Source organism: Vanessa tameamea, chromosome 8 (assembly GCF_037043105.1).
Source record: "Vanessa tameamea isolate UH-Manoa-2023 chromosome 8, ilVanTame1 primary haplotype, whole genome shotgun sequence".
Classification (NCBI taxonomy): domain Eukaryota; kingdom Metazoa; phylum Arthropoda; class Insecta; order Lepidoptera; family Nymphalidae; genus Vanessa; species Vanessa tameamea.
This window is the reverse complement of record NC_087316.1, coordinates 7,960,270-7,972,506: the sequence shown is the minus strand read 5'-3', so window position 1 is coordinate 7,972,506 and position 12,237 is coordinate 7,960,270. Positions and strand designations below refer to the sequence as shown.

General features: G+C 31.6%; 1 protein-coding gene across 1 annotated transcript in view; it reads left to right on the top strand.

The window, feature by feature from the left end:
- The window catches only part of LOC113400007 (potassium voltage-gated channel subfamily H member 8), a 64,229-nt gene extending 52,713 nt beyond the window's left edge, over positions 1-11,516 (top strand). The window contains exons 3-16 of the mRNA XM_026639350.2: positions 1,208-1,438; positions 3,174-3,311; positions 5,043-5,290; positions 5,427-5,661; positions 5,737-5,900; positions 6,100-6,316; positions 6,900-7,079; positions 7,874-8,073; positions 8,907-9,156; positions 9,239-9,354; positions 9,439-9,722; positions 9,803-10,004; positions 10,258-10,404; positions 10,549-11,516. Of these exons, the coding sequence (XP_026495135.1) occupies positions 1,208-1,438; positions 3,174-3,311; positions 5,043-5,290; positions 5,427-5,661; positions 5,737-5,900; positions 6,100-6,316; positions 6,900-7,079; positions 7,874-8,073; positions 8,907-9,156; positions 9,239-9,354; positions 9,439-9,722; positions 9,803-10,004; positions 10,258-10,404; positions 10,549-11,025 (3,089 nt within the window). The 3' untranslated portion in view covers positions 11,026-11,516. The remainder of the gene's footprint in view (positions 1-1,207; positions 1,439-3,173; positions 3,312-5,042; positions 5,291-5,426; positions 5,662-5,736; positions 5,901-6,099; positions 6,317-6,899; positions 7,080-7,873; positions 8,074-8,906; positions 9,157-9,238; positions 9,355-9,438; positions 9,723-9,802; positions 10,005-10,257; positions 10,405-10,548) is intronic.
- Positions 11,517-12,237: the final 721 nt, after the last annotated feature.

The window sequence follows — 12,237 nt, the reverse complement described above, 5'->3', positions numbered from 1 at the left end:
TAAATTCAATTTACTGGTAGTTTAACGTTATATTCGGCCTAAAACAGCGTGTGAAGATATTTTCTCCGAAGTCCACATTTAGTGTGAGACGGCGAAATCATCAAATAATTCAATGCTATGAAATCTGCTAACCGATATAACTAACAGCTATTTGATGTTTCGTGTAAAATTCTCTTATAAGTACCGTTGTAATTAGCGTCTTTGATAAAGTGTTTCTTTTAATTTTCATAAACAAATAATCTTTATTTTCGCTTACGGTTGAAATTTAATACAAATTATTAATGAACACGTTATTAAAAATTATTGCATTTTCTTTATACCGTAAATGATAACTCAAATTAGTGTTTTGTCAACATTTTTATATCTATAACTCTGTATTGAGTGTTATAGTTATTATTAATAAATAGTTTATAAATAAATTATAATATTTCTAAGAATGTCATTTTTAACAGAGAGAAAATAAATTTTGTTTGCTCACTTAAGTCAATAAAATTTCAATAAAAAGACCCAAAAAACTTTTATGGAAAGAGTTTGGCATATGTATTTCTGTGTAAATATCAGTTATGAAATTGAATTGTACTCTTATAATCCGATGACAAAAGAAATACAAACAATGTATTAAACGGCGGATTGTAATATACCATTTTTTATTATTCACGCTCTATAGTGCTAGCAGAACTGTAAAGTTTACTTGGTGAATTAATAAATAATAAAGGCTCATAATGTGTACACAGAATAGTTAAGGATTTTACTCTTTACTCATTAGGATTAGGATTTTTCGATTTACTCTTACTCAATAGAATACTAAAATTTGTCCATAAATAGAAAATATAATACGTATGATACTTGGATTTTAGGTCTAGCGTATAGCTTGTTAGACTATCAATTATGCCCAGGCTTAATCAGGCTTAATCCCTGGGTTGGGCAAATTAAAGCTACTGGGTATCACTATCAAACATTTTCTACCCAACCCGAGGTGGAAAGTTGGTAGATCAAACCTCCCTGTGCCTTGCGCACATAAGGCAATTTATATTTCTTGCGCTGTTGACTAGTCTCGGATGATAATAGCCGCCACGGTTAAGATCTGATAACCAGACAAATATGATTCATCAAATGGAACGGCACGCCGTGTTATCAATTTCATTATAAAAACATCATATTACGATTTATTTATAAAAATGCTAAATTTAAACGTTTGTTCTTTTAGATAGCAATTTCGTGCTCGGCAACGCGCAAGTTCCATCTTACCCCATCGTGTACTGCTCCGATGGGTTTTGTGAGCTGACAGGGTGGGCGAGGGCACACATCATGCAGAAGGGCTGCGCCTGCAAGTTTCTCCACGGACCCGACACGCGCGAAGAACACCGCCATGAGATCGACATTGCTCTTGATTCGAAGCATGAACTTAAACTCGAACTCATATTTTATAAAAAAAACGGTAATAACCTCATATAATATCGAGATAATATTAACATTCCTTCTTCATCTTTAAAAATTAAAAAAATATACTCTGGCAAATGATCGAGTACATCAAAAATATATTATTTTTTTCACTAAGCAACAGCTGGTATCTGGTTGTAAGGTTCCTAATTATAGCGCAAAACTCCGCTAGGATTTACCGCTCTTCTACTAACAACTGAAGTAGCTTCCATATAGAAAAAAGATAGCAAAAATATATCTGTTAAAATAATTTATAGGGAAATCGTTACGGATTAATTACATTTCACCTAAATGATTTATGTTCATGTAGTTTATAAGGTACTAAGGTAGGGTACTGTATATATCCTCACTATTGAGGAAAATTCATCCTCAGACCTCACGGACCCAAATTTACATATAACATAATAAATCAATTATTCCGAACGAAGAGTTGTAAATTAAGGATATCATGCAAATTAATGCGAGGGTGTAACATTGCTTATATTAGTGTAAGAAATTCGTTTGTCAATCCTTTAATACGTATGAAAAAAATAATACATTTATATTATATATACTTTAAAACAAATGTCTAATTAAAAAAACCTTCAATTTCTTAGAAATAAATAATTGTAGGGACCTAATTAACTTGGAAGTTAAAGCGACGAAAGACGAGACACGTCCAATTAAAACACTTTATTATTTTAAAATATAGGAGAATTTTAAATGTCTCAAAAAAATGTTTAACTGTATAATATACATATATGTATATTCAGGATACCTATGCATGAAAACGAAAGAAAACTTTTATTTAATTTTCCGCCCGTGATTCGTTCCAACAGAAAACTTTCATATCAACGAATATTGATAGACTCTTGTTGTTAAAATGTCGTAACCAGCTATATAATTTTATATGCTTTTTTTACACTTTTATGGTTTTTGGTACTGCAGTGACATCCCAAAATAATTCCGCCAATATCGACAAATTTGACTTATTTTTTATACATATGTCATTTTTAGTTTTTTATGTAACAGTCACTGTAATTGTTATTGAAATACCAATATATAGAAGAATCGAAAAGATGTCCTTACATAAAAAAGTAAAATTATTCATCAATGTACGTTGTCATTTGAATATATATTAATTATTTAGTATCAAATGTACAAAAAAAGATTTATTTAACTATTTTATATATAATGAGCGCCCAGAAGAGCCTTGATATAAAGGTTTCGTGAATTGTTCAAATCACAATCGTAAACCTAAATCAATAAGCTGTTTACGATTATTTTTGACAAAATGAAACTTTTATAATCTTTCGATTGGTTTCACAATTCGCCATTTTATGTCAATTAATAATTGATTTATATATATAATTATAACAGCAAAATATAAGTAGAAAAAGTACGAGTAACATAAATTTATATAAAACATAGTACATATTTCTATTGAATACGTAATATGATCATAATTTAATTATTCATTTACATTTTATGGTCAAAACAATCTTTTCAACTGTTCATATTTATGTTAAACACGACAAATATATATGTTAAACCATAAGTGTAATGTACAAATGCACACGAATATATATAAAATCTAAACACTTAAACTTAGATGAATAATTTCCGATCAAAATCCCACATGAGCTGATGTTTTTATTCATTTGTAAAAACGGAACCATACCTACGTCAATATTTCCTACATATACTTTTTTCTCAATGTTTACACGCATAATTAACTTTATTGAAATTTACAGGTACACCGTTTTGGTGCTTACTCGATATCGTTCCAATTAAAAATGAAAAACGAGAAGTCGTTTTATTCCTTGCCTCATTCAAGAATATCACCAACACCAAGATGGCCGCCATGAACACTAATGAGGAGTTCGACAGCGGTAAGCACTCCAAAAAAGCTATACTGAATTTTTTGTAAGAAAAATGTAAATTGCGTCAAATTAAGACCTTTTGTAGCCCTCTTTAGAGGTCGTTCCTTTCACTAAGGATTTTTCACAGTTTTATTATTGTAATAACGTGTACTGGGCTCGATGCTCTAGTGCTTTAGGTTTCATAAGATCACAATAGCTCCAATAGATCCCAGTTCGTCGTAGCGAGTTACGCGCATCGTGGCACGGTAACGTTTGTTAACATTTTTATTAGAATGTTATAGTTTAATTTCATGTTGATCGAAAATATGAACGCTGAACTTACGTAGAACAAATAGTTAATTGTTTTAATTTTGTATAAAAAAACTTTAATCTTAATATTGTTTGTGTATCAGTCGTTTCTATCTTTTCTAGATATTTTACACTAAAAACAAATAAACAATTGCCTACAAACACATAAACAGAATATATCTTATCGATTCTTTTTATAATATTGCTACTGATTAGCTTAAGAGATTTCAGTCGAAAAAACCACCCTGTCTTTTATAAAGTTAAATGGTGTACTCTTGCGAATATTTAATACTTACATAATAATATGTAGTAGGTACCTGCCAAATAATTATCACCATTAAACATGTACAATATATAAATTTAATGATACCATTTTTCAATCTTGCTTCGTTTTCATTTTCACTATTATTTGTTCCATATTCGTCTTTAGAAATGCTTGCCCTATTTTATTGGAAGTTTTAAATTTAAAAAAATATACATCTTTTAAATTCAGTTTTATCATTATCCATTCGACGAAATCCGCATGAGTACTGACACAAAACAATTTCATAAGTATATTATTTAAATACAAATCATATAACTTGTTCCTTTTATTAATATATACAAAACTCATGTCATATAAAACTTTTTTTTTTCGGTAGAAATTTTTGATGCATGCATTTAGACATTAAATGTTTATTTCCATTTGTCTGCAGGTTAATCGATCATTTATTGTTGTATGTTTTTTATTATTAAATTAACTTGACTGTATGTATATTTGAATTACTATATATTAGGGTAAAGTTATAGTTTACAAAGGTATACGTTATTCCAACGTCATTTAATATCAATAATTGAGCAAATTAAAGCATTCCGCTTTAATTTTCGTTTCGCTTAGTATGCGCTTAAAAGCAAAGTTATTAAAGTGACAACAAATAGTTAAAATCTGACATATTCAACATTATTATTCAACATCAATACATCTACGTATATATTGTATTTGTTGTCCCTTCTTCTAAAGTCTGTTTTCAAATATGAAGGTACCAGATTTTCTTCGAGTCTTAATATATTTTTTCATTGAACTTGCTCACATACAAATTTATTTTCATAAATATTAATTACATACTCGTACCTATATCCCCGCACGGTCATTAAATTATTTCTTTGAGACCTCTTTTACTTTCAATGCTCGTGAAGCGAAGAAAATCTTGTACCAAACATTTTTATAAGTGGATTAGTATGTAGAAACACAGAAGACATGGGTGCTATCATACGATATGCTTCTTAAAATCGCCATTGCTAAAATTAATTACAATCGCTTATTGTGTTTTGTCCAAACTCCAACCTCTTATAATTATTAGGCGAATTCCTTCGACAACAAGTACCTACTACACTAAAACAAACAAGCATCGCGTATGAAAGAGCCCTCAGTCGGCGCCGTTTAGATAGTAACAGGGTGGTTTGTGCATACAGGAGCCGCAGTGCAGCCTTCGGCTGGTGTCGTCACTCTAGCGTTATCCCCATTTGTACCCGCAGCGGCACTTTTGGGCGCCCGGTTCCGAGCTGAATCTAGTTGCCTACTTCCAGACCCGAATGGCAATCTTGACCCCGAAGCGCCCTCGCCCGCGAACATGGGCAGGCGGCGCTCCAGGGCGGTACTTTACCAGCTTTCAGGACATTATAAACCAGATAAGACGAAGAGTAAACTTAAACTCAACAATGTTAGTAAGGTAATCATATTATAGAATAGGTAACTAGGACATCATTATTGCAGTTACATTGGATTACTTTCGTTCTAAGAGCAATTGCATTATTTTAGCTTTATTTCATATGTTTGTAACACATTTGTCATTTTAGAACCTCCTACATTCATCTGACCCTCCGTTGCCCGAATACAAAACGTCAGCCATAAAAAAATCAAGATTTATTATATCACATTACGGAGTTTTTAAAACCTTCTGGGACTGGCTCATACTTATAGCGACATTTTACGTTGCTGTTGTTGTCCCTTATAATGCAAGTTTTGTTGATGAAGGCCATCCAAGAATCAGTGTGACCAGTGACGTTGTGGTAGAAGCACTTTTCATTATAGGTATGTAACCTTACCGCTTTGTAGTAGCGCCAATTAATAAAATGAAATACTGGTACACTTTTTGTTATTTTACAGATATTGTACTTAACTTCCGAACGACATTCGTTAGCAAAAAAGGAGAAGTAGTATCAGATTCAAAAGCAATAGCTCTGAATTACATCCGATCCTGGTTTGTCGTGGATCTCCTGGCCGCACTTCCGTTTGACCTACTTTACGCTTCGGATGTGTACAGCGGGGCGGTAAGTTGAGCTTATTCGCTACTTGCTACTATCTAATTAAATTAAATGCATAGTTAGTTAAATTGTAATTGTTTTAATCAGTTGTCAGTTAAAAGACTTTGTAGAAAGTACAACTATTCAACGAATATTTTTTTGATTTGTCAGTTAACTTATATTGTGATTTTTATACTTTATACAAAAATATGATTTTCCCATATAGGAGTCAACACATGGAAATGTTCACCTCGTTAAACTAACTCGGTTATTACGCCTTGCTCGACTGCTCCAAAAGATGGACCGATATTCTCAATACTCCGCTCTTATTCTGACTCTTTCAATGTTATCATTCACTCTAGTCGCGCATTGGTTGGCTTGTATATGGTTCATTATTGCGGAAAAAGAAATGGAACATCATAAGAATGAAAGTTGGGATTTGGGTAAGTCATTATATAAACACTCTGTAGTTTTATATATGTTAGGATGTGGTATGTATAATCGCATTCGACCACCCTCTGTGTTATTTATCAATCCCCTTTTTCTTTCATCTCGTAACTACATTTATACGACAAAGCGATTCTTAACGCTACGAGTTTTGAACATCTATTTCTATGAGTACGATTAAGGAAAATGAAACTGATGCAGAACATTTTTTTTATTGTTTTTCTTTTTACAAAAACTAAAGCATTTAAATGTTTCAAACTACTATTGAAGACCATAGAAGAATAATGCAAAGATATGCGTAAACAAAATTACATCTACAATCAACGTCTGCCGAGATTTAAAATATATATAAAATTGCCGAGACCGTCAATAGTTATTAATATATACATAATAATGAAGTTTTTATGTTAAATATTTTGTCAGATTGAGTTAAAAATAAAAAAATAATGATTAATTGAATAATTAAACTTCAATAAATAAAAACTTTACCTATCATTAAATAATCCTGTTACTTGTGAATACACAAAATGATAGAAAATAATAGTGAACGGGAATATTTATAGTATTAAATAACTTTAGGGTGGCTCAACAACCTAGCAGAGCGCCTGAAGGTGCCGATCCTGAACATTTCCCACAGCGAGAGCTACGTCACCGCACTCTACTTTACATGCTCCTCACTCACAAGCGTGGGCTTTGGGAACGTCTCCGCTAACACTTTGCCTGAGAAAGTCTTCAGCATACTAACGATGCTCGTCGGAGGTTATAAATAAAATTATTTATTATTTTTCTTTAAGCTTTTGGTATATTAAAAAAAAAACCTATTACGAACTGTATCGGTTCATTCGAAATTTATATATAAACTACTATTATTAAGAAGAACGAATTATTACAGTTTCTTATATGTCAAGTACATAATATTAAGAGATAAGTCATCGATCTTGCTTGATTGGGCGTTACCGATAAATATGCCCCGGGGAAATCTTACATCCCTGTAGTTGCAGAGGAAAGAGTCCATTCAGCAAAACATCTCGCCCTGCACTGATTTATTAAGCAATTGCTTCGGTTACTTAAGAAATCGTTAAAAATATTTAAAAAGTAATTCTGCAAAAAGCAGCCGTAAAATTTGTTCATGCAATTTATAATATAATAAATAGTTACGGTTTAATTGTATAGTAAAAATATAAATTATTTTATCTATGCCATATTATGTTGTTTCTGAATAAGCACTAAAAAGTTATCGAATAGGTATTCAACAGTGTATTACGTAATTAACCGAACTTTATTTCTGTGCATTGTATTATCTACAGGTATTTAATTAATTGCAAATAATGTGTATCCATAAAGTTGGCCAACCTTAATTAGAAAATATATATAATGATTAATCAAAACAACGATTTTTTTACTCGTATGTTAAAATAGACGACCGTTTTAATTTCATCTCCAATATATTATAATTTACTTAAGATTTTAACAAACTTATAAGTTTCTGTTAACTTTCAGTTAAAAGTTTATTAACGCTTTAAGTAAATTAAGCTTAACCCTATGCTCAACAGCTCTCATGCACGCCGTGGTTTTCGGTAACGTAACCGCTATCATACAAAGGATGTATTCGCGGAGATCGATGTATCAGAGCAAGTGGCGTGATCTTAAAGATTTCCTCACAATTACCCAAGTACCGAAGGAACTCAAACAACGTATGCAAGACTACTTCCAGACAATGTGGTCGCTCAACCATGGCATTGATATACACGAGGTATGTATGTAATTGAGCTACGTTGAAACATTTGAAACTGATCACTGAGCTTTAATCAAATTATAACATTCATGTTTAGAAATGATGTAACTCAGAATAATTATATAACAGCCAATTTGACAATATATAATGCAATAAATATACGTGTCTTGAATACATTGAATTTATATTCGGTCTTTTATTGTACCTATGAATATTAAATAAACATATAATCTACAGATTAATTAAAATTTCATTCTTTATTTTATCTTATAATAATTATAGTCAGTTTGTTCGAACTCAGTAATAAGGGATCTGTAGTTACGTTAATGTAAAACTAAAATTATTATGTATACTGAACGTGATTACTGGATACAATATATTATCAAATATATTGTTAAAAAAAATCTATCAAAATATTTGCAATCTTCATTTATCAAGCCATTTTAAAAACCATAGTTTAAAATAAAAAAAAGTTAAAGAAAGTTTTTAATGAGACCTGAAGCGAGAGAGTTAACGAACTTTATCTTTTTCATACATAGTAACTGAAATATTTTATCTGAAGCATAACATGTTTTGCAGAAATTAAGTCAAAACAGTTAAAAATATCAACATTTAAAAAACATAACAAAATTTGTCCACAGGACAAATAATATATAACATTGATACATGATTTACTAAAAGAAAATGATTGGTATTATAAATAATTTAATATAAACAACAAATAATAAAATACTGTTTAAATAAGAATGATATTATCTTATTTACACATCAACAAACAAACTTCATTTCCTGAAAAACATCGAGCAATCGCTCCACTAATGAAAGCGTTTCTTATCCGTATATAATTGCAGACTCTCAAAGAATTCCCGGAGGAGCTGAGAGGAGACGTTTCGTTACATTTGCACCGGGAGATATTATCGCTTCCGATATTCGAGTCAGCTTCGCAGGGCTGCCTCAAGCTGCTCTCACTGCACATTCGTAACAATTTTTGCGCCCCGGGGGAATATCTCGTTCACAAAGGAGATGCTCTTACTTATATTTATTATATTTGCAACGGTTCTATGGAGGTCATGCAAAATGATATGGTTGTCGCTATACTTGGTAATTTTATTTTTATTTTTTAAGATCACAAACGATATTCACACAGATTTTTATAATGATTAAATTCTTAAATGGTTCACAGGCAAGGGTGATTTAGTGGGTTGTGATATGAATACCCACCTACAGGCTTATAATGGAACAGGCCCCGCTCAGCCCACTAATCCCGACGTTGTCGTCAAATCAAGCAGTGACGTAAAGGTTAGCTTCAACTTAATAAGTAGGTAATATTAAAAAATCTAAATATGTATTTGCATGCTAACCATATTTTGTTAATTTTACCAGGCCTTAACTTACTGTGATTTAAAATGCATAAATATGGGAGGACTGGCAGAAGTGTTACGACTTTACCCAGAATATCAACAAGAGTTCATTCATGATATACAGCACGACCTTACATATAATTTACGTGAAGGCTATGAGGCAGAACAGGAGTCAGACGCAAACGGACATCCTTCATTGACACTTCCCTCTATTTCTGAAGACGATGAAAATGCTGCTGAAGAACATGCACTTTCACCAAAAAAACCAATATTGAGTTCTAATAGTCCGCGTCATAACAAATTCAGGTAAGAAATGAGATACTTGTTGTCTTCATTCATCATTGACTTGATTTCATATGAATGAAACGGAATATTTGTTATTTTAGATCAGACGGACAACAACGCCTCTCACACAGAGAATTACGAGAGAGAATTGAAAGACAGCGGTCTGTAGCAACGCCAAAGATTACACGGGCGGATTCTTTGGAAGGTTTAAATTTAGAACGGCATAACACTCGCTCGTCGGTTGATAGGCTCGACACACAAGTATCCAGCTTACATCATGATGTTGCTGCACTTAGTATGGAGGCAAGTAGTATTTATTACACAATCTAATTGATGAAAATTGATGTTTTTTTTTTATTTTAAAGGTAGTTTCGCGTATATTTGTAATATATTTGTTCTCTATATATAACAGGTTACCTAAATCTTCGGACTAAGAAATAAAATAATAAACAATTATTTAACTTTTAAAAATTCAGTTAAATATAAAAAACAGAATGGTTTTATAATCATCATCTTTTATAAATTCCAATGATTGATTTTATATTTTATTTTTCAGGTTAGAAATGCAATTCAAGCTTTACAGGAAATGACAGGCCCGGTATGGCACGCGGCTCATTCAAATCCTAACTTACAGTGGAACGCTCCGCCGAATCAATTGGCTCGAAGTTGCAGTCATCCTCCCGATGTTTTTTGTTGGGAACAGGTAATTTCATAAAAATATTTTAAATGCTTAGACCGTTCATTGAGAATTTCCAATACATACAAAGTTATTTTGCATTACTACTTATTAGATTATATTTATTTTAGTGTTCATACATGATGTTTGAATGTTATGCATTCTCTGCAGCAAGAGCGGCCGCTTAGTCCTGAACGACCGAAAATAAATCGTGGCACTCAGACGGAGCCATTCTTACACAGCGTAACTCAGTATATTATGGAACATCCAGCGACAGTGATGATGCTCCTGGGCTTGGATCCAATGGGGAACTTGACACCCGTTATGGCACCAACGGTAGAGTACTACGATCCACGGAACCGCCGCCCGAGCGGCCTAGAACAGATAATCGAATCCGAAAATGGAAGTCAAACTCCGTCCAGTGCGGCCAGTGATAAGGCCGAATCAATACGGAGTCCGAGCGGAAGTATACAGGAACTAGATTTACAACCAGAAGTGAAAAGATTGATAGATAAGGACAAATGTCCGAGTTTAAAACGGAACAGGTACTCTACAAGTGATCTTTGTGAAGTGACCGAACGATTGCTACCAGCGAAATCTTCGCATCCGAGCACGTACAGTCTTAAAAATAATTTTAACAGTAAGTGATCATAATTCCAATCTGCTCATTAGTCAATAGTCACGAGTGGACTCTCTGTGTTAGTAACGTAACAATTAAATCCTGTAGGGTACATGTTTGCTGCTCGCATTCTTATAATAAAATCGACAGAAAACTTCTTACCCTATCAACGAAGTATTATTTAATTGTTGTAAACTTCGCATCTTAGTTCGCATTTTGTACATATCAAATTACATATGTAATGACTTTATTATTAGTTGAGTATTAGTAAGTCATTCTTTCTCTAGTCACTGGGTAGAAAATAAGATATATCTAATACGATTGCATATCTTTAAAAGATAAATGACATTTATCATGTTGAAGATCTGGTGTGTTTCATATTACACAGATACAAAGGCTCCATTAATGAGAAATAAAATCTATTTTTTTAGATAAGTATTTTCAAAAGTATTACCAAAGTCTTGTTATTTTTGTTATTGTTGTTTTAACTGGACTCTAAATATTAATATAGTATAAAGTAATTTATTTCAGAAATAACGTTGTTTATTATCCCAACAATTTATTTATCAAACAATTTATTTATCTACATATTACAAGTAGAAAATATTAACATCCTATCATATATGTATTTATAAATAATACAAGACAAGTCCTGGCTTATTTATAAATTGGATTATTCGGAAATATATTTATACGTTTAATAACTTGTGCCAAACAAACATTTTTAATTCAAGATAAACGTATGATGTATTTACCTATTCGTTAGAATAATAATAATATGATCTCTATCTAATTGAATGTGTCTATTCATTCGTCTTTCATGTAAAATATTTCCGTTTATTTCTCATCTCCTTATATGTACGGTTAGTAGTAATAGCGTTTTAAACAATGTTATATGAATATTTTAAATTTAGCTGTGAAGTATAAATTCAACTTACTTTTTGTGCAATTTATTTAATTTTAAAATAATATATAAGCAATAATAAGATACGTTTTATTGTAAATAATAAAATACTATTTTCCAAAATTGTAACAGAGTATTATATTATAGCACATTGGAAATTTGTTCATTCATTATAAAACATTCATAATAGTACTCTATAAAATTTATACTCGTTTTTTGCGTGAATTAGAACAAGTAAAGATACTGGGAATATACGTCCAATTTTTTTCGACATACTGTATTTCGCAAAATGACCGGTGCATTTATTTTTTTATTTTGTTTTCAACAATAAATAACA